Raw genomic sequence first — 24,351 nt, 5'->3', positions numbered from 1 at the left:
AAAATAAGAAAAGTTTGTGCTGCATTATATTACCATGGCCGAAATCTTAGACATTCAGTAACCAACCATCTTTAATGAATCAATTTCTCACTATGAGATTAATTCACATCAACCTTATGCATCATCAGCATTTAACAATAGTGATGAAATTAGAATCAGTATTCAACATCAAGACTTATGCATCCTACCAAGCAAAAGTTCTCTGCACATTTGTGGAAGATTTGTAAAAGAAGATGGTACCGGCGCAGGTGCAACTATGAATTTAGTCAATATGGCTATTTGTCATATGTTTGAAGAAATACGCTATGAATTAAATGCTGTTGAAATTGATAGATGTAAAAATGTGGGTCTTACAAGTATCATGAAAAATTATATATCTTTGAGTCCTGGGCAACTCAATTTAATGGAGAATGCTGGATGGTTGATCAGTAATGACAGTAAATTAACTAATGACAATGGATATTTCAACATTTCTATACCACTAAGTTACATACTTGGATTTGCTGAAGATTATAATCGTATTATCATGAATGCTAAACATGAATTGATTCTTATAAGATCAAATTCTGATGTTAATACATATATACATACACCTGCTGCTGCTGGTAATAACGCTGAAATAGTGAAAGTTCTTCTCAATATGGTAGAATGGAATGTCCCATATGTCACAATGTCGGACAAACAAAAAATTCAAGCACTCAACTTTATTGCTAATGATCCAGCTATATTAGTAAGCTTTCGCACATGGCAATTGTATGAATACCCACTACTCCCTCGAACAACGAAACATGTTTGGCCAATCAAGACTTCGACACAATTAAAAAAGCCACGATATGTGATCCTAGGATTTCAAACTGCTAGAAAAAATGTTGTAACGAAAAACGCCAGTCAATTCGATCATTGTCATATCAGAGATGTAAAGCTATTTCTCAATTCTCAAAGTTATCCATATGGAAATTTAAATCTAAACATTAGTCGTAATCAGTATGCTTTAATATATACTATGTATACTAATTTTTAAACGTCATACTATAATAAAGAATCGAAACCATTATTGATAAAAACTGAATATTTACAACAAGCGCCACTCTATATTATCGACTGTTCGAAACAAAATGAATCTATTAAATCTCGACCAGTTGATTGAGTCTTGAGTTTGAATCTGATGAACAGTTTCCGGATCAAACATCTGCATATTGTCTTATTTTACATGATCGTATAATTGAATATAATCCATTAAGTAGTACTGTAAGAAAATTAACTTAAAACATATATTGTATTGAGGAGGAGAAGGAGGAAGATTAAAGAAATAAAACTCACTTTAATTATAGTTATTGTGTTTTTATTGATATCATACCTTTTAATCTACATTATTTTTAATTAGTATAAGTAGTTTTAAAATCTACATACATGTAGAGTTTACATATTAATTGATTTTCAATAATTATTTTTCATGTTTTGCATGTAGTACAATATTTTTTTAATGGATAAAGCCATATTCCTGGAATATCATGGCTCGAAGCTGATAGTGGGTTATGGTTGATGCAAAATGAATAGTCCATTAATTTTTCATTATATTTTAAATGCCCTGGAAGTGTATCCCATACAAATTTAATTTGTGATTTTGCAAAACGTAAAATAAACAAATCATCAAGACATGCTATGTCGGTGACATCCATTTTCCTCAAATCATTTAGTTGGTAAAATAGTTGAACAGACTTTTCATAGGATTTCCCAACACCCCAATACTTCAAAAACCAGTGCTTAAGTTGTTGTGTTGTACCAAATGCACATGCGAAATGATCTCTTTTTGTGTGTTTGATACGATGCAAACATCGCGGTTTGTTGAGTTCTTCTAAGCAATCGAATGAAAAATGTCGCATCAATTATAGATCAATGATTGGAACAGCAAAATTGATTATCCTTTCAAGTCTCTCCCTCGCCTGTGCTCCATGGACATAAAAGTAGCGCACTTTTTTTATTATTAGGTGTACAAAAAAGTTCTACCCGTTTTTCAAAGATGGAGTTATCTAACAGCTATTTATAGGTTAGCTATGAATACGTATATGTACATGCACAGCTGTTTGTACTCTTTAAATTCATCAAACTTTTAATATATTAATCTTCGATATATATATATTTTTTTATTAAGTTAAAAATAGAAGTAAGTAATGAGCATATCCGCCATTGTCTTTTATATGAATTTCATCAAGGAAAAAGTGCTGCTGAAGCTCAAAGAATAATCTGTGCAACTTATGGTGACAGTGTTATTGATGACAGTACTTGTCGAAGATGGTTTCGGAAATTCACAAACGGAGATTTTAATTTAAATGATAAACCACGCTCTGGAAGACCTTCAACAATCAGTGACGAGAAATTGGAAGAATTACTGAATCAAGATTCTGCACAAACACAACAAGAACTTGCGAAAAAGTTAAACGTTACTCAACAAGCTATTTCTGAAAGATTACATGCTTTAGGTAAGATTCAAAAAGAAGGAAAATGGGTACCTCATGAATTAACTCCAGAACAACGAGAGAGACGAGTTGACACCTGCCTGTCGTTGCTTTCACGACATAAAAAAAAAAGTTTTTTGTGGAAACTTGTAACAGGGGACGAAAAGTGGGTTTACTATGAGAATCCTAAACGTCGAAAACATTGGGTAGACCCAGGACAACCAACGACATCAACACCAAAACGTAATGTTTTTGGGAAAAAAATATTGCTTTGTATTTGGTGGGATGAGTGGGGCGTGCTATATTATGAGTTACTCAAACCAGGAGAAACCGTTACTGGAGAACGCTACAGTTGTCAATTAAAAAAATTAGCAGATGAAATCAACAGTAAAAGACGATTTGCGGGACAAAAACCTCGACCAGTGATACTGCAGCATGATAACGCCAGGCCTCATAGAAGTTCAATCGTCCACCATACTATAAATGATTTACAGTGGGAAGTTTTACCGCACCCGGCGTATTCACCAGACCTTGCACCGTGTGATTTTCACCTATTCCGTTCATTGCAAAATTACTTGGCTGACAAACACTCACAAAATGAAAACGAAATGCAAAAAACAATAGATGATTTCATTTCGACAAAAGATCAAGCCTTTTATCGCCGAGGGATCCATCAGTTGCCTGAGCGTTGGCAAAGGGTAGTAGATGCTGATGGTGGTTATTTTGATTAAAATTTGTATTTTATTTAAAATTTTTAAATATATTTTTTTTTTGACAAAAGACAGGTAGAACTTTTTTGTACACCTAATAATTCGGTCATTATTAGATTAAATATGTCATATGGTGTATCGCCTGTATCCCACATAATTCCGTGTCGATCACCGTTTTCGTCTTCACTTTCACGAATAACCGTAGCATTTATATATTCCATGGGTGGTTGAAATAGCCAATACTGACTATGATACAATCCATTGGTATATTTGGTATTGTTTATATCAATAATACACAGCTCCTTCACAACAAATGTGCAATCCGGCATTTCAAACCCAACAAAGTCGATTATCAGCTCCATTGTTTATTTATTCATTGATCATGCGATTTTCAAACTTTTCCAATTTTCTTATGACATTTACTAATTCTATTAAGCAATCAATTTTTTGAATTGCATCTGGGCATGTAGTTTGAGCTCGAATCCAATCCAAAATGTATGGATGTCGAACAAATAACTCAAAAATCAGATCACTGAACTTAGCCATAAGCACAGATAGAAAACGATTCAGTTAAACACATTTAACCACTAACTTTACGCACACACTAAGACGTATACTGTACAAACCTGTTGGATGAATAGAGGTTTTATAATACAAACCCCATTACGATTTTGGTGGAAAAATGGGGCAAAAATAGATAAAAATCAGATAAAAGTGTAAATTTTCAGAAAACAAATGATTCATTTGTTATAAAAAAAAAAGTGAAAGTTGTTGAAGATAAGATAAGGTAAAGCATGCGTTAATAAGTGAAAAACACGTCATTTGTTATAAACCCCCCCCCCCTCATCTTTCCACGTATTTTAAAGTTTAAACATTTAAACAATATGATAATAGCATACGTCATTTTTCCACCTAAATTTGAAAAATACCCCCACTCCAACGCCCTCTACATCCTTTTTCATGAACCATACCAATCCCATACCCCCACCCCATATTCCAAGCCCCAAACCTGCAGTATTAATCTCATACCCTCTTCCCAATCCCACATCCCCCTTCCCTCAGGCCCACTCCCCACCAAATCGGCTAAAAAAATGCTACTAGCGCCCTCTCTCGGGTGACGATATAGAAGATCAACAGAAAGCGTTGATCGACTGACGCGATCGATTTTAAATTTTAATCAGCTCTAGAACTCAATAAAACGCGCCGATTGCCACGTCAACTATCAAAATCGATTGATTAGTTCAAAAGATATCGACGTTGAAAAGTTAAGAAATAACATTTTATGTTATTTTTTCCGGATAAATCATAATATAACTTACTAAAATGTGCCTGATATCATACCAACTCATCTTTTTTATGGTTTCTTTTGATCATATAATGTCATCGAACTTGGTTTTTAGTTTAAATCATATTATCAACAAAAAAATCGATAAAACGTAGTTTTTAATATTTTTATCGGATATTTCATATTTTATTGTTTCTTACATGAGTCAAAATTTATTTAAATCTTGATTTTGATCCCCGACATTGATTTCTGCCTCAATACACTTATTTTACTGAACAAAATTAGGAACTAAATTTTAAAAACCGCTTCCTTGATGATTTTCGATTCTTAAATTTTCAAACTTCAGCATAACAGGTAACTTGTTAGAGCTTGGAAAGATCATAAAAAAACAATTGCGTGTGATAGCATTTTCGAGCTCGAAGAGCTCGAAAATATATCTACACTAATGTTTTCGAGCTCTTTGAGGTCGAAAACAGCGGGAAGTTTTGGGGCTGGCCCGCAGGGTCAACCGACAGACCGATTTTTTTTGTAGACTAATGCTTTGTTCATGCGACTGTACTCGCTGTGTGATGGATCATATGTTGTGCAATTGTTTTCTTTACCTTTAACTCGCTGTTTGGCTAAGAGCACACCGTTTAGCGTCGAAATTGCCATTTCATTGCGAGTCTTAGTTTTAATTAAGTTGATTTGGCTGAATATGCGTTCGCTGTCAGCATTCGAATTTTGAAGTGAAATTACTCCGAGCACAAATTTTGACATGTTTTTGAAGGTTATTCCTTGATCTCCTTTTTCACATTCCAATAGCTTTACCTAAAAAATATCGACTGGATTATTTACATTAATATCTGCCGGGAGCTCAAAAGACGGTAATTGACGCCACTCGTCATCGATTATTTGATGTTGTTCAATTGATGCAATGCGGGACAAAGATTTTATCAAGGGCAGCAAACTGGGAACAATATCCCTGGTCTTTCTCAACATTGCTTTCGACGGATTTAAATTTGACACTAATTTTGAAACAGGATCCGAAAAATCGAAGCGCTTTTTAATTTCTTGACATCCTTCCATTAAAAAATCGGCACAAGTCGTTGTGAAATCTGATTTTAATTCTTCATTGTTGCAAATCTCCACCTGATCTAGCATTTTTCTGACTTCAACGCCGAAGTACATATTTTCCGGTCGTAAACGATGCGACTCATTGCATGGATCTAGTTTGCTTATGTATGTATGACATGTATATTTTCAAAAGCTCTTGATAGTTTTTACACATTCTATCATGGAGGCTCGTAACGACTACCGACGATGACTGTAAGAGTTCATTCAGTTTGGTAAATTTAGGTAGTATATAGTCCAGAAAAAGATAAAATAGTTTGATGATCGGATTGTTGAGAGCTCGAACAATCTGTTCAACAGATTTCAATCGAATTGTCAGCATTTGGTCTCTAAAGTATAATTCGAGTGCAGGCCACTGTTCAATTATCCTTAAAACAACCGCCTTCAAAGATAACCAACGCGTTTGCACTGGGCGGAGAATTTTGTGAATGTCAATGTCTAAAAATGTTTGAAACTTTTTGAACATGTGCTGTCGTTTTGCGCTGTTTTTAAATTCACCATAGACATTTCGAGCCAGATCTTCACAACTCCTTGGTAATTTTTTGCATGCATTGCTGGCACAAAGATGCAATGAGTAGCATATTTATTTGAAAATATAAATGCCAACGCATTTTTCAAGAAATCTCGAAGCTACAGAGTTATCTCTTCCTATCATTATACTGGCTCCATCTGACGCGAATCCAATGATATTCTCAAATGGAATCTCATAATCTTCCAAGGACTTCAACATTAGTCCAAATAAAGATTCTGCACCCTCCACATCCGAATTTTGCTCAAAAATTTGACAGAGATCCCAAAACTTGCTGACCACTCGACCCTCTTCAGCATCAAAAAACCTGTTTTACACAGTACAAAATATAAGAACACAAAATAGATAATTATTGTCCGTGAAAGCAGTGGAAAAAAATTATTATTACTTACCTCACAATGATGCACATCGTTTGTATGCCCCCAATATCGGCGATTCGTCAATTAAAACACTGAACCGACTAGTCTGCAATTTTGGTTGTAGATGTTCTTTTTCGGCCGCAGCAATGACATTTTTTTATTATTGCAGTTCCTTTCGTTGATTTCATCTGCATGTTCTTAATAATTTCATAGTCAGGTACAGAATTTTGCAATAGTGTTGTCAAATGATTTAAAGTAGTGAAGGATATATTATGTTCGGCTAGAAAACCACATAACTTTATTTCAAGTGCTTGAGTTGCTTTGGTTTTCATGCTGATTTCGTCAGTCTTTTTTATAAAAGTAGAAATAGATTGTTGGGCTGCTAGAGGTTTCCGAAGATGAGTTTTTGATGCCGTGTGGTTTTTGTATCACAGTCAACTCTGCATTCATTGTTACATTGCATGTACGGCATTTAGCTTTGCACTGATCTTCAGGCACCTTGCTAAGCCATTGTTTGTAATCTTCATTTTTAAGCCAGACGTCTCAGAATTTTTGTTGGCAATGCTTGTTGCTGACTTTGACGATTTTTCTGGGAGGTGTGATATCCAAATTTGATTCAGTCTGTTGACTGCTCGTGCTATCTACCTTGCGTCTAGGACTCATTCTTCATTGTACAGATTAAAAATAATTGATAGGTTAGTAAAGTTATATATAATATACAGCTATTGAAGCAACGTATGTGATAGATATACGTACTTGTCAATACAATACAACAATAGTAACAATCTCTCTATACAGCTATATATGATTATCAGGGCCAGGGACTTCGTTTGGAAGGGGGAATACTAATACATTTAAATAAAAAAAAAAGTAATACATGTAATCGGCAATAATCGCTAATCAGTAACGTTCAGTTTTAACAACGACAAAGTGCAAACAATAGCAAGAACTGTCAAAATTACATGTGAAGAGACCTAACCCTGTTGCATATTGATTATTATTAACATTAGTACGAGAAAAAATGAATTAGATATCATTAATCTTGATGATAAACTCGGACCTGGGTTGCATACAAGAAAAATAATGATAAAGTTATTTACTTTGACAGTTTTGGTAATTTACAACCACCGCAAGATCTTATGGAATATTTCGATGTTGGTAGCGTGAAATATAATCACAAAAGATATCAGGATTTTGATACAGTTATATGTGGACATTTGTGTCTTGAATTTCTCACTGGACAACTATAAATTGATGTGACTTTGTGTACAGCACATCAGTCATGGCTGAGTCATTCACATTAACATCATCAGGATCCACGTCCGTGTTGAGGGCCAATGACTTCCCTCCAATTGAATTATCACCAACTAAAAATTATGTTCTAGGATTTGTAGAGTTATTAACATTCAATTCAATACACAATATTGATTTTGGTGCTAATATATTTTATGTCTCTTATCCTGTGGATAATATTAATATTGCAAAAATTGATACAAATAGTATTGACAATAAAAATAATGTTGAAGATAAAAAAGTAGTCAAGAAAAAAAGAGCTAAAAGAAATGTAGCAATAATTACAAAGTTTGATGAGAATATCTCAGTGACGGAAAATAATATAAATAACTCAGTGATTGAAAAAAATATAGAAGCTGAATAATATGAAACTGTTGAAGAGAGAGTCTTGACGATACCAACAGAAAGTTACGAAATCACTGACATTGAAGAATATATTAAAAAAAAAATTACAAAGACTCAGCATCAGCATAAGAGCTAATGATAATGAATTGAGAAGTAAAATTAAATGTAATCAAATTTTGAATTGTACACCACAACATTCTATTGGTAGACTACTGGGATTTACAAACCTAAAGCTGACACGACATAAAACTCACTCATCAGATTTACCAGTAAAGATATTTAAACTCAATGCTCTGAGATTTGATTGCAACATTACATTAGGTGCTTACATAAATGAACACAAAGTCCACACTATTCATGAATTTCTCTCAAGTGTGCCCCCTTGATAAGTGATTGTTGAATTACCATCACACGTCATTTATCTACCGATCTCCGTACAGGCAATACAGAATCTCAGACTGAGAATTGTAAATCAAGACGGAAAACTGACTAATTTCAGAGGTGAGGTGATAACCATATGGCTGCATATAAAGTCTATAAAATAATAGATATCGTGTATGAGACAAAAAGTGGTGCTAGTTATAAGAAGATGGCAGCATGGTGAAGCAACATCAGTCGCCGAGAACCTCACAAGGTGTTAAGACATCAAAACGCTCAGTTTCTTCAGAGCCTAGGACTAAAATTACGTGATAAATTAAGAAAATAAAAATTTATTTTTGTTGTTTGACGCATACACAACCAAGGCGGAAATCTTAAATATTCAACAACAAATAATTTTTGATGACTCCATTACACACTATAAAGCGCATGCTCATCTACCATATGCTTCATCAACATTTAACAACAGCGATGAAATAAGAATTGCCATTCCACATCAAAGTTTGTGTCTACTTCCAAGTAAAAGTACATTACATGTGTACGGAAAATTCACAAAGTCTGATGGTACAGCTGTAAGTGCAACTACTCACATGGTCAACATGACAGTTTATTATATGTTTGAAGGAATACGCTACGAACTCAATGGTGTTGAGATTGATCGTAACAAAAATGTTGTTATCACAAGTTTCAGGAAAGGAAACACGTCACTGAGTCAGCTCAACAAAATACACTAGAAAATTCAGGCTCGATTGTGGATGAAGCTGTCAACAAATTACACAATGACAATGGCTACTTCGATGTACCTATACCACTGAGTCTTTTGCTTGGATTTGCTGAAGATTACCATAAAGTTGTCATTAATGCAAAACATGAATTGATTTTAATAAGGTCAAATTCTGATTTGAATGCATACATTGTAGCCACACCTGCTGCTGGGGTTTATGCTGAAGCTGTTAAAATTACAATCCAAAATTTCGAGTGGATTGTACCATATGTGACTATGTCGGACAAACAAAAAATTAAAACTTTTAATTACATCACAATTGATCCAGCTATCTCAATCAGTTTCCGTGCTTGGGAGCTATATGAGTATCCTTTATTGTCAAATACTTCGAAGCACATTTGGGCAGTAAAAACCTCTACGCAGCTTGAAAAACCACGTTTTGTGATCCTTGGATTTCAGACTGCAAGAAGAGATGATACAACTAAAAATGCTAGTGTATTGGATCACTGCAACATCAGAGATATAAAATTATTTTTAAACTTTCAGAGTTATTCTTATGGGAATTTGAACCTCAACATTGCTAACAATCAATATGCTCTGTTATATGACATGGATATAAATTTCCAAACTTCAAACTACAAAAAAGAACCTAAGCCACTGCTGACGAAGAAAATTTTTTTGGAACAAGCACCACTGTATGATATCAATTGCCCGAAAAAAAACGAATCAATAAAATCTGGACCAGTGGACATTCGCTTGCAATTTAAATCTGCAAATCAATTTCCTGCGCATACATCAGCTAATTGCCTCATTATACATGACCGCATAGTCAAATATAATCCTATAAGCAGCATCGTACGAAAAATGATATAAAGACTGTTCAATTTAATCCAAAGCCAACCATACATTACATGTATGTATGGAGATTTGCGCACGAGCAAGCAAGAAGAGGTGAATGGGAACAAGCAGCAAGAGATCGAGAACGATTTGAACAAAGAATGAATATAACTATTGAACATGTATTAATTAAAAGACTTACATTTATAAATGAACAAACTTTTTTAACTTCTCACTCAGAAAATCGACGATTTTCGAAAAATTCGGGAAGTTATTGTTTTTGCCCCGATTTGCAAAAATCGAAATTTCATCAGATGTCGACGTTTTGAGGTCCTAGGGAGCTATTATGATTATTTTTAGAATGATGTCCGAGTGTCTGTATGTATGTGTGTGTGTGTATGTATGTATGTAAACTCTTTATAACTTTTTAACTAATAAACCGATTTGGATGGTTAAGGTGGCAATCGAAAGAGCTTTTTGGCCATCAACTTTTCTGAAAATTCCAGATCATTCGATCAAGTAGACTCAAAGATATTGGCCAATCATGAAAAAAAAAAAATTTTTTTTAAAATTTTTTTTAGATATCTCAGAAACAACTTATACGATCGACTTCAAAATCTAATCAGCTCTAAAACTCCATAAAACGCGTCGATTGCTGTATTAGTTATCTCAATCGGACAGTTCGTTCGAGAGTTATCGTGGGAGAAAGAAATGGTAAAAAACAGTTTTTTGCGAATGTCATTAAAACAACTCAACCAAACAATTCCAAAATCTAATGAACTTTAGAATTTATTAAAACGCGTCGGTTTCCACCTCAACCATCAGAATCGGGTCATTTGTCTAAGAAGTATCGAGAAAATAATATGTGATGAATAACAGTTTTTTGTAAATATCTTTGAAATAACTGAACTAAATAATTTCAAAATTTGATCAGCATTAGCACTTTATCAAAACGGATCGTTTCCTACTTCAAACATGAAAATCAGATCATTTTTCTAAGAAATATGGTGGGAGAAAGAAATAATAAAACCCATTTTTTAACTCCCCGCTAAGAAAATCGACGATTTTCAAAAAATTCGGGAAGTTATTGTTTTCAACCCAATTTTCGAAAAGCGAAATGTCATCATATGTTGACGTTTTCAGATCCTAGGAAGCTATTCTGGCTATTTTCAGAATAATGTGTGTGTGTGTGTGTGTGTGTGTGTGTGTGTGTGTGTGTGTGTGTGTGTGTGTGTGTGTGTGTGTGTGTGTGTGTGTGTGTGTGAGTATGTATGTAAACTCTTTATAACTTTTTAACTAATGAACTGATTTAAATAGTTAAGGCGGCAATCGAAATAACTTGTTGACTATCGACTTTTCTGGAAATTTTCGATCATTTAATTAAGTAGACTCGAAAATATTGGTGAATTACGAAAAAAAAAAAAAAATACTTTGTTTTTTAGTTTTTTATTGATTCATCAAAATCGACTTATATTATCGACTTTAAATTCTAATCAGCTCTAGAACTCAATAAAATACGTCGATTGCTGCCTTAGCCATGAAAATTGGTTAATTTGTTCGTGAGATATCGTTAGAGAAAGAAATGCTAAAAACGATTTTTTTCGAGAACAACGGCATACAAAAGTATTTTCGAGTTCGAAAAACGACTCATCGTTATTTATTTGTTATACGTTTTTCCAGTTTCACCAACTTTTCAGTAGTTTTCACAGTAACCTTCTAGACAAAATCTTTCTATCATAACAGCTTATACAAGATGCTTCTAATCGAACACCGTGAGTAATTTCAGTGTTTTTCGCGAACGCGATTGTATCGTCAATAAATTTACCGATAGACTTGGGAGGAGACACGTCACCAAAAAACCCTTCAATAAGATCTTCAAAACTTTCAGCAAACGGGTAATTATTGCAAAGAAAAATCTTTTCACTTTCAATTAATTCAGCCATAAATGTAAACTCACGGGGGGTGAACTGTTCAACTCTTCTCAGCGTAGACTGACTGGATCAGAGCTTGTGAGCTCAATGCTCAGACCTGTATCCCCACTCAAACTTTGAAACAAGTTCAGACTTCTTAAATGACGTCAAAAACAACTTTAAGCCTGCCGGATGACATCACAAACTGAGGAAAACAAGCCCAGAGCTGTTAGATGACGCCATCTTTAGAAAAAAGAGTGGGGGGAACTAAACCACCAGATGGCACGCTCTTCGCATGCTCCTCGCATGTACCCTTAAACACCCCAGTTTCAATATATAAAATATCGATTGGATATGTAGATAGACCTCGTTATGACGCTCAAGGCTGATAGACTGAAAATCTTCAACCTTGAGCGCCATCACGAAGTCTGTTTTGTTTCAAAATTTCCCACTCAAAACAGAGTGTAAGCGACATCTAGTCAAAAACGAGCTCAGTTCAACCAGAAAAAAATATATGAGCTCAAAATGGCAACCATAAGTTTAAATAGTGCCAGAAAATGAGCTCAAAAGCAAATTTCATTCAACAAAACAGATCTTATAGACTGCCAAATCAGAGTTTACTAACTGCCAATACGAGTATTACTGATCAAACAGGCCTTACCGATCGCCAGCAGGTTACCCTCCACCGGTAATTTAGCATGGATAAGAACCCACAATCTGTTTTATCGGGGGGGGGGGGGGTAAACCCCCCTGCTATACTACTTAAGTCCGTTTCCGCTTTACGTGGAACGAGGCGGTTGTCTTTAATGAAATTTCGGTTATCAGGCCTGTAGGCCGATAATTTTATTAATTAAATAATAAATAAAAAATACTAATGCGTTCTGATCCTTGACAGGTTGTTATAAATTCTTCAAAAGTTAATTACGAGTGGCTATAACATAGAACGAGAGGGAAAGGCGGCGTCCAGAGACCGAGCAAATCATTGGAAATAAAAACCCGAGGAGCCAATAAAGGAAATAGCCAAACATTAGCTACAATCCTTATCTGGTTGCTGCTATAAATTAGAGGTAAATTATAATTAATTAAAGTCCCTGATTAATTTTTTTAATCGGCCGAATGAATTATACTTAATTATTTAGTATCTTTCCGTTTGTTCCGCATAAATAAATTGGTAGTTTCAGGCCCGTCGGCCCTTTAAACCACGCGTCGAGTCTCGTGTTCTCGAACGTTGTCGTGCCACTTTTATCCGCCATCTTGTCGACAAGTCTGTATTCTTTTATTCAAGGTCTATCGGCCGGAATAAAATAAATTTTCTGCGTGAATAATCCGGTAAATAATTCACATTAAATTTATTATTAAATTATTAATTTATTCCAGACCCATTGGCCGCTATAAATTAATTTTCTTATTTAATTCAGGCCAAAATTTATTCCATTGGCCGAATTGATTATCTACTAAATAATTAACTCGAATCCGACCATAAATTCAGGCCCGGGTGGCACCAACTCACTGGCCGAATTTTGTAGTCAATTGACAAACTTAATCTAGTCTAATATTAATCATAAAATAATTATAAATAAAATTTCTAAATAAATTTAAGTCGTAAAAGAACGCCAGAAATTGTGATTAATTGAAACGGAGTAAAATAAAAGAAATGGATTATTTTGTAGTGAATAAAATTAGTGTATAATAATTAAAGGCGAATTGATTGTGAAACTTATAAGCGGAAAACTAATTAATAAATAATTAAATTGAAACAAAATTAATTAATCAATAAATTTAATTAAGTGAGTTAAATAAATTAGTAAAATTGTAATAAAAATAAATTAATGGAGAATTTTTATTGGAAATGTAGAGTCAGAAAAAATTTCTGAGAAAAAGATAGTGATGATATTGATAGTACGAAACAAAGTAAAGTTTTAAGTAGAGTCAATTCAGTGTTGTGTCTGTGATTAAGGTCCAGTGGACAACAATTAAGTTAGATTAAGGATACATCCAGGGAATGCTGTCAATGTCAAATTCACTTAACGTCCAGGGGACGATATTAGTGGTTATTATGGTTAATGTCCAGGGGATAAAATATTAACCCGGGAAAAACGAATTATATATGGTCATATATAGATCATTTATGTCCATATATGGGACATATATAACAATGCATGGGAATATATAATTTTCGATTGTTTCTATGTATGGATATATATATATATATATATATATATATTTAACTACATATAGGTATATATAATATAATAATAAATGAGCATACATAAAAATGAACATGAAAATTTTATGCATCTCAAAAAAAAACGATTTTATTTTGAAATATATAGCTAGTTTTTGCCCCAAATGCGCTAACAAAAAAAAATTTCTTTCCACATTTTTTCCGTATATACTGCTAATAATGCCTCATAGATTAAGTGGTACATATAAGGCCTGTACTCATAAACACCGTTTAGTATCTTTTTGAGTTTTTAATGCTGGTACTAATGAAGCCACTTAATTTATATTTATTGAACTTGGGCTCTATCAAAGCATGGCTCCATAAGTACCACTTCGTAAAACTAATAGTATATTATCGTCGAAAATAATTTATGGATTTTTGCTAGTTATATAGCTATTTCCGAACTTTCAATGATCATATATTGAATAATGCATGCAATCATCATAGATATGATAATATATTCAAATTCCATGGATCGTTATCTACTTAAGTGCTAGTATTACTCAGACTGGCCTTACAAGCAATATATAAAATCTTTTAAATTTTTCGAAAGTGGTACTTATGGGTCCATTGAATTCATCTTTTGTGAACTTTAACTTTTCAAAAGCATAACTTCTTGGTATTAATATGTGGAAGTAAAATGATTATATTTTCAACGAAGGAACAATATTTTTTCACCATCAATGCCTTTACTTTAGAAGCACTGTCTACTTTTATATGAATCCGTAACAAAATACCAATAAAAGAGAGACCAGAAAGATATTATTCAACTTTATTTTTATATATCCTATGATTGTTTAACGGAGGAATGAAATTCAAATAAGTGGTATAACAAAAAACCAGCGAAAAAATATCCACTGGCAAAATAAGCGAGAACACAGTATTTTTCTCTTTGATTAAGTATCTTAAGCTAGTAACACAGTAAAATTTCATACAAAAAAACCCTGAATATGAAGTAGTGCAGAAAATAATTATCAATAAATCCTTATATTTGGCAATGCAAACGTTCAATTCATTGATAACGACAATAAATTTTTCACAAATGGAATGACAAAATATTTTGAGATATTCTACCAAGGAAAATTACGACGAATTCACTCAATGCAGACCATTTATTATGATGCATTGATGTAAATATATACTAAACTTTAATAAATAGATTACATTTAATTAGTATTTAAATTCAGTAACTCAATACTCTTAACGTCTAAATATTTTATATCACCAGTCAAGATAGTTTATATAATTTTCTAACACTATTTTATCATTAAGTTCTTGGAAATAAACATTTTCATTAATATTTATTCAAACTTAAGATTAAGGAATAGCTGTAATGTCTCGAAAATTATATTATGATCTGCATTCTATATGTATTTCAACGTAGTAATTTGATTGCATATATTTCGTTCGTCCATTATAGATTTCAAATTAAATTGATAATATTTTTTTTTATCTATCGGTAGTTCCGAGGCCTGGCCTCACAAACAATGTTTAATTACGGAATGTGCATATCATATGAAAATTACACTTGAAAATTATTTTTTTTGATTCGTTGATTTGTTCCAAAGATATTGTCGGACAAAAAGAAGCTTACACACACACATACACACGGACGTTCATCCGAAAATAGTCAGAATAGCTTCCTAGGATCTCAAAACGTCAACATCGGACGAAAACTCGATTTTCGAAAATCGAAACGAAACCGATAACTTCCTTTTTTTTGAAAATTTTCAATTTTTAAAGCGAGAAGTTAAAAAAGTGTCGTTAAGCATAGATGCTATTTAAAAAAAAAATAACTGAGAACTGAAGAAATAAACATGTTTAGCAAAATTCAAAGGCTTACTCCCTCTTTCTAAAAACTGGGACACTACCAGAATCTCCCAGTTTGTTCGTTGACGGTAGTGACTCTTTTTTATCTTTTCTTCGTGACCCAAAAAATTAGCTAAGTCAGTCAAATCGCTATCAGATAAATTATATTCTGCTAGTAAAGAAGCAATATATTTTCTTAAATTAGTTCCGCGCAGGGACGAAGGATCATCAGCATCGCATATACCAGAGTGTTTCGACATAACAGCATAAACATGTAAGCATCTCTTACGTTTATTGGTTAATCCTGGTAAACCAAAAATAAATTTATTTTCAGGAGAAACCCCTGCGGTTCCACGCAAGTCTAAAAAGAGTTGAAGACTTTCATATATTCCCGTATGCACCAAAACTGGAACAGTACGTTGCAATTTTTTATTTTCCGTGGATTTGAAAATAAAAAAACGTTTTAGCAATGTCTTTACATTTTTCAGTGAATGAATTAAATGTGTCCTTATTCGTTTGTCCATCTATACCTGTGCACTTTTCAAATTCTTCGATTTCAGCTTTCGAGATTTCACCTTGCCGTCTTTGATTGAAAATTTGTAACAACAAAAGTATCATTTCACCGAGCTCAAGCCAAGCTTGATATTAATATTTGATTTGAAGCGAATCATAAGCAGTCTTACGCTTTTCCTCTAGATAAACTGTCATCTTATCAATATCAGCGCAACTGGGAAGATTAATTATTTTGTTTCGTTTTCTTTTTGCTAAAGTTTCTGCTGCTATTTGGTTGATAACTTCAAACTTTTTATTTGCTAATTTGATGAAATTTTCAGTTTGCTTTCCATTTAGACTATCTTCTCTTTGAATGTAAACCGTAATTAAAAACTCAGCAACACGATAAAAAACGTTTGGATCCTACCAGATATGTCTAGATCTGGCTATATCTGTTTATATCCAAATATCTGATCTTGCTAGATATAAGCATATATAATTATACCTGCTCAGATCTAATCATATATAAGCAGATATAGAGATGTATTAAAATTGATATCTAAGTAAATATACGCATATCTAAGCATATATAAGTGTATCTGCTAAGATCTAACTACATATAAGCAGATATAAAAATTGATATTCATGCAGATATGCTTATATCAAAGCATATACAAGCATATATAGTTATATCTGTTCAGACCCAACTGTATGTACGTGAATATATAGATACAAAAATAATTCATATCCAAGCAGATATACGTATATCCAAGAATTTATGACTATATCCAGATATGTGTGTCTATATGTAGTCATATTTGGTCAGATCCAATAATATTTAAATGCAGGTAAGGCTCCTGAATCGTCGAACTGTCGGGGTTCTACTGCGAATAAGACATTAAATGTAGAGTTTTTTTTTTGTCTACTTACACACGAATATCTGAGTTATATACGAAAATTAAAAATTTGTATTTTTCTTACTGATTTTGATATATGCGTTAATTTTAAATCTTATACTTGATATTGTAATGAATAAATAAAATAAATCAGTTTAATCAATGTTTCTGAAGTATGCAACTATTTTTTTTGACTTAAATACCAATTGAATTTTGATATATGTTATAGATAGTTTCATCAAAAGCATTAAGAGTTAATAGCAATAACATCCAAGATGTGAGTAGGTATTGTTTCTAGAATGGTCTGAAGTATAATATATTTATACATACATTCATTAGAATGTAGTAAAACTTCTTTATATATATGTACTTAAATCAATTTCTTTAAAGATCGATATTTACGCAGATCTGCTTGGATACACTTATATATTCGTAGATATAACGAGATCTGTTTGGATCTCTTTGGATATTTTGAGATCTGTTTGGATCTCTTTTGATATTTTAAGATCTGTTTGGATATACTTGGATATAATGAGATCTCTTTGGATATTGCCAGATCTGTTTGGATCCGATTGGATCGCGCTAAAATTTGGATCCAAGCATATCTGACTATTTGGATCCAATCATATATGCTTGGTTCTAAACATTTTTTATCGGGAATATATTTAAGTGATGTGCCAATTGCAACCGCAGTGGAAGGGGCTGTAAAAGACCGTTCTTTTTCATTGTAGCCAGCTACATCATACACAGCTTTCATGCACAGTTGAAAGTTTTTAGGTAACAGTAAAGACATTAAAGTATGCTTTTCAGGTACTGCAATTTTATTAGCTGCTATAATAAGCCTACCTATTATCTGCAATTTTCGGCGGATCATAGCGTGATCTTCTAGCGCTGGAAGTTTTTCAGCGAGCTCATTAGCGTACAAAATGACCAACTCTTCATATCTGATACCAGCTATAATGTTGTCGTCACGTAAATATGGAAAAACGTCACGTTTCACAATATTATTAGCATACTCATGAATCCGACCAGTTAGCATTCTACTTAAAGGCAAAACACTGCCAGTTTTTGTAGGTTTATTTTTACGCCTCAAACATTTTTTGAAATGATGCCGAACATTTCAAATCCTTACAAATCCTTTACAATCAGGACATAAGGTATAATCCATAGGAGTTATGATTTTTGCGTCTTTTTCTTTCGTAGTTATTTCATCGACAGGATTCTCTTTAATTCCTTCTTGATCATTTAATTCTTCATTGCCGGATTCGTTTTCTTTCAGCACTTCATCAGAAATTTTAATTTGCTCCTTATTATCTTCTTCAACTTTTAATTTATTTGGACGCTGTAAAACAATCAACTCTCCATCGTTGACAGTAGGATCAGTGTTTCATTTGGAATCGTGAGCTATACGCAGATTATCAATTACAGCTTTGAACTGTTTACTCTTTTTTTCCATTTTTAAAATTAAAGCGACTTCAGGAATTTTTTCATGAACAGCTAAGTGTCTACCATATCGATGAACTTTTTTATTACAAAAACCACAATAATGTTCTTTTTTATCTTTAGTATTCTTCACATGCATTTTAGACGGGTCAGGAGCACCCGACCGTAAAATTATTTGATCTAATTCAACATCTTCATTTCCAAACGCCAGAAGATTGACATTTTTCGTTACATTAGATCCCTTCTCAATAGCATTCCTTGAAATATCTTTTTCACTTAGATTTTGAGTTATTGACTCTGGACTTCGATTAATATCTGGCATATAATCAGGATCTTCTAAGTCTAAATTTAAAAAAGAAATAAAAAGGCATCACTGTTCAGTGATAAAGCACATTTCAATTACGTGAATAATTTAATAACTTGATTGCCAAAAATTACCAGCTGTATAATTACCCGTTTTATCAAATAATCGTTGATCTGTATTAATAGTAGAATGGAAAATCTCAGTAGAGTTATTATTTATATCTTCATGAACTTTCTCAAATGATAATGAATAATCATGATCTGACCAATTATTTATGGCACTTAAGTTTGATAGATTAGGTATCGAATCGGAAGAATTATGATATCTGAAAAAAATTATTCTCGTTATGGAATTAAACATAAAGATTGAATATAATTAATTAAATAACTATATAGAATAATTGAAAATAAAGATACCTCATGCTATCAACTGGAATGTCGGCATCAACATCATCGTCCTGTGTTAATAACTGATCGTATAACTCACATTTAATATTTGTGAAATATAAGATTTCTGTAATCGAAAATTTTACAGTAAATTATAAATAATTCATTAAGCTCTGAAGCCATATTTAATTAAAAAATCGTATTTTATAAAATGTTCAGAGTTCGACTTTGTGCTGTCTTCGGTAATTCATTAAAAGTAAATATTCAAACTACTTATTGATTAGTTAAATAGAATTTTTATCATTTCACAACTTCTAAATATTTAGTTATATTAGACCTTTAATAATTCTGATTGATCAATATTATTCAAATAAGTTTCGCCTTCAATTCTCTTTTTTCTATTTATGAATATTATCGTGAATTATGAATATCAGTCAACTTGATAAATTTTGTAAATATATTGAAATGCTAATAACTTTTAAGATCTAAAAATGCTGCTATAAGTTTGAGGACATCTTAGAGAATCCCTAAAATAATAAGTTTTTGAATTTGCAGTAAACAATTTTTCATAATACTAATTATCCTCGATCGTTTTTTTATCACTTAATGATATCCGAGAACCAAATGAATGAAAATTATTTTAACTTCGTTTTTTGATATGAAATTTTTAGACCGTATAGTATATCATTACCTACTAAAAAGAAGATTTCAATCTTGAAAGGACTGTAATGTATAAAATTACATAGGATTATTAAGCAAAAAAATGTTATTTTTTACAATGATAAGAAATTAATTATTAGTTTACAACGGTAAAGAAATCTTATAAATTTATTAAAAAAAAAAAAAAAAGTAATACATACTATACGATTACAGTTATTTTATTGTAAATTCAAAAGACGAACAGTAAAATTTTCTTTCAATTACTATTGATGCACGAAAAAGTGAACTAACTTTTTTTTGGTAAACTTTTGTTTTTGTGTAAGCAGAGTCATAGATAATGAATAAATATTCAAGTATATAGAGAAAGAACCATGGTCCTATTATAATATAATAAAACAGTTTTTTCCCTTTTCTTTCCAAATTTTTCGATTATGAATAAAACTACGACATATAAGTAGTGCAGTAATAATCAAGAATATTTTCTACAAAAAAAGTTCAAAACTTAAAATAATTTTATAGATATTTTCAACTTATTTCTAAAATAATAGTTACAATAACATTTGCACGATTATTGAATAACAATGATTAAATAATCATAATAAAGAAAGAAATTTAAAATTTAAGAGTAGTCTTAAAAATTCCACCAACTTAAATTAAATTTTTTTTTCCTTACTTAGTTTTTAACTAACTGCAGTTGTTTCAAAAAGTTTAAAATTTTACTAATTTTGATCATCTTATATATACTGTTTTGATTAGGTGTTGTATTTTTATTCAATTAATTGCTAGATCATATTGCGAAATTCTACTGCATTGAGTAATCAGGACAATACATTAAGATGTACTTCGATGAATTCAACATAAAATTTAAAAATTGATAACATAAATTCGATACTTTACCATCTTTTGTGAATGATATCATTAGTTTTATCTGTTTTATTTGAGACATTGTTTGAAACAATATATAATCCCACTGAAACAATCGCCTATGACTACAGTTGTACCATTTTATTAAATATCTTAAACAATAAAAGTAAATGACTTACCCAAATTAACATTTTCAATTTTTAAAATGTTTATATCTGTCTTTTTTTCTTTTTTTCATCTAAATTTTCAATAAATTTTTGGGGATCATGCCATCCTGATAAATTTGGTTTGTGGTAAAGGCATAAGCTGGCGGAGTTCACCTGGTCCAACAAGTCATAGCAATCCAATGATAATTAGCCGAATGACTCTTGAAATTGAAAAAACATATCAGAAGAGCTGGCTAATTTACGGATTTCGGTTATTTGTTCATACCAGTTACTGAAAGTTAATATATGATCTGTGTCACTAGCACACTCTTGATCAATTATTCTAAACTGTCCTGATTGCTGACAGTCTATTTCATCACAATTACTAATTAAACCGAATAAATTACTTGGCTCATTATTGAGAGAGTGAAAATTAGTTGTTCTGTATTTTTTTGTATTTCATGTGCTGGAAAAGCGATGAAAAATGTAAAAATCTTGCAAAGATTTTAAATATCGAAAAAATATAATTTACTCTCCAGTTGCTGGTATAAATTTACTATTGAGGGATAATTTAAAGTCTCATCAACATTACTAAGCACCACCCGATCACCTGAAAAAAAAGTTGTTAGAAAAAAAAATAATAAAAGTCATGATTTATCATTAACTTTGAAAATCAAGCAACTTATTTGGTACACTCACGGTTGTGAAATAAAATGCAATCTTTCGCTTCTTCGATGGTTTCGTTATTTTCTGTATGTGATAAAGGCATGAGCTGATGGAGGTTATTCAGATCTAAGAAGTCATTCTTAACTATAAATAATAAACCGAATAACTCTTTTGCGTTGGGAGAATATATCAAGACAGCTTGCATATTTACGAATATCTGTTATTTTATCATGCCAGTTACTAGAATTTAATACATGATCTGCATCGCTAGCACAGTCTTGATTAATTATTTTATACTGTGTAGATTGCTGACAATCTATGTTATCATAATTAATACTCAGACCAACTAAATTACTTGGTTCCTTATTTTGAGAGTGAAAATGAGTTGATGGCTCTGGACGTTTTGAGATTTCATGTGCTAAAAAAATTATAAAAAGTTCAATAACCTGACGAAAATTTTAAACATTCAGGAAAATAATACTTACCATCAAGTAGCCGATGTAAATTTATTGTGGAAGGATTGATTAAATTATTGCTTAATTTTTGAAGCAATGCGAAGTCATCTAAGAAAAAAAAATTGTTAAAAAAAAAGCTATCAATTAAAAATTTTTATCAATTTATTAAATACAAGACAACTTCTCTGATTACTTACTGTTGTAAAATACAACGTGGGCTTTATTTTTTTTTTTCACTACTTTTTAAAGTATAATGGTATTTTTTTCTTTTTCAAAATCATTTTTTGGTTATACATAATATCCATCAGAAGCGACTAACAAAGCAAATATTTTTTCGTCATTTGAAACAATCTGAAAAAATACAATTATTATTTTACGAGACAAAGAAATTATTAATACCATATAGAAGTTTTCCAAGTCACACATAGTATTAATATACAACAATTGATCAATAGAATAAATTTCGAACAACTTTATAACCTTAATAAATTTAACAAATCAAAATTGAAGAAAGAAAGAATCTATGGGACTCACAAGCACCATTTAATTAGCAATTACTTATGAGACCACACACACTTAAAAAAAGATTAATACATTTTTTTAAATAAGTAGCCTCGATATCATATTTCACTAAAACGTTTCTAGAATATTCGTTTTCGGAATCACAATGGGGTCAAAGAAAAAACCATCAATAATTCTTACGGTATTAGAAAAAATATAATTAAAAATTTAAAATAGACCCACACTTACCTTTCAAAGTTCTTGCAACCGTTAGATCACGAATGAGTATAAAACCCAGCATACAGGATGTCAATATATATTAATTCACTGTAGTGTCACTAGACCGCAGTTATTGCGAATTCTATCAAGTATGTAAATACTGTGCTAATACCATTAAATTTTATTAGGTCTATGATTGAAAAGTTTATATTTCAAAAAAATTTGAAGTCACAATTGAATCAATAATGACATTAAAGAATTTGCTTATGTTTGTTTGTTTAAACTGGCGCAATCTTATTCAAATTAATAAAAAGTACGCTTGCATGACTTACGATTAATGAATTTATAACTAAATAAAATTAATTGGAAGCTATTTGGTGATAATTCAAAACGTTAAAAATTATAATTGTGTTAGAATTTCAATACTATTTGACAGTCGGAAAAAATTATTGTATTTTCTGTCAATAACATTGAGAAATACTTTCTACTATGATGCAGAAATGATGTTTAATATAAATAATTAACGAATATAATTTATGTCCCATCAAAAGCAGATTCTCTGTTATAAGGTCACGTCAAGTACACGCTCAATATTGATCCTTTATTACATAAAACATAATTTTTAAGCAAAAAATACTGAAATAAAAAAAATACCATGTAACTGGATTGAATTCGGTGTGCACTATTAAGGACAATCAATTCAGAATATTATGTTATGTTCTGGCTCTAATTAAATTTAAATAAAAATTTTAGAAAATTTTTTTTGAAGTCTCGAATTATTTATTCGCCACGGTGGGCTAATAAACGGTTCGACACTTCTTAGAATCATAAATAAATTAATAAATCGTTATTTTGTTGGTGATATTATTCTATTCATCACCAACAATGTAACGGAAATCTCTTGCTATAAGGGAATCGCCGTGGCTCGCGGATAGTCTAAACAGATGACGACGCATGAGACCCGGGCCACGACGATTCTCTCACAGGGAACCTGAGATGCATCGTCAACATTTTGTCAACTCTGTTGGCTTTGTTATATTTTTATAATGACTAAATAGTCAGTCTTATGAGAGAGCTTATGGAGCTCGAACCTCTACTCTCCATAAGTAATTAATAAACCACAATTAATTTTAAATCAATTAACTCCTTTTTTGGGGTACCATGGGCACCCCAAGGTTTCACCCGTACATTGGGAAACGCTGATACCGGCGGTCCTCACTTCCTGTCCTGCTATTAGGAACGCTGACACCGGTGACCTAATAATTAATCCAGTCCTGGGCGCTGCCACCGGCTGTCCAGGATTATCCAAATCCCACATCCTAATAAACAATATGGAAACCGAGTCGC

At 32.0% G+C, this 24,351-nt stretch overlaps 1 protein-coding gene and 1 long non-coding RNA gene across 3 annotated transcripts; one reads left to right on the top strand and one right to left on the bottom strand.

The window, feature by feature from the left end:
• The first annotated feature begins 271 nt into the window (after positions 1 to 271).
• Positions 272 to 5,232, top strand: LOC106693450 (uncharacterized). The gene is made up of 2 exons (XM_014441159.1): positions 272 to 730; positions 5,221 to 5,232. Exons 1-2 carry the CDS (start codon positions 272 to 274, stop codon positions 5,230 to 5,232), a joined length of 471 nt encoding a protein of 156 aa, XP_014296645.1.
• A 12,428-nt stretch (positions 5,233 to 17,660) lies between these two features.
• On the bottom strand, positions 17,661 to 23,091 carry LOC103577220 (uncharacterized). Of its 2 annotated transcripts, none has more exons than XR_549402.2 (10): positions 23,035 to 23,091; positions 22,482 to 22,635; positions 22,315 to 22,392; positions 21,863 to 22,247; positions 21,450 to 21,773; positions 21,197 to 21,384; positions 21,051 to 21,123; positions 19,524 to 19,620; positions 19,242 to 19,432; positions 17,661 to 19,145 (listed from the first exon to the last, which is right to left on the bottom strand). It is a non-coding gene; the product is annotated as an uncharacterized LOC103577220 (long non-coding RNA). The 2 variants fall into 2 exon arrangements; XR_008403602.1 differs by having other exon boundaries at positions 19,257 to 19,432.
• Positions 23,092 to 24,351: the final 1,260 nt, after the last annotated feature.

The sequence above is a fragment of the Microplitis demolitor genome, chromosome 1 (genome assembly GCF_026212275.2).
Source record: "Microplitis demolitor isolate Queensland-Clemson2020A chromosome 1, iyMicDemo2.1a, whole genome shotgun sequence".
Classification (NCBI taxonomy): Eukaryota; Metazoa; Arthropoda; class Insecta; order Hymenoptera; family Braconidae; genus Microplitis; species Microplitis demolitor.
Note: the sequence above shows the minus strand (reverse complement) of the source record. Positions and strands in the feature narration are given on the sequence as shown.

Excerpts from the sequence above, each read along its gene's own strand:
- LOC106693450 (XM_014441159.1), top strand. The coding sequence starts at position 272 with ATGGCTATTTGTCATATGTTTGAAGAAATACGCTATGAATTAAATGCT.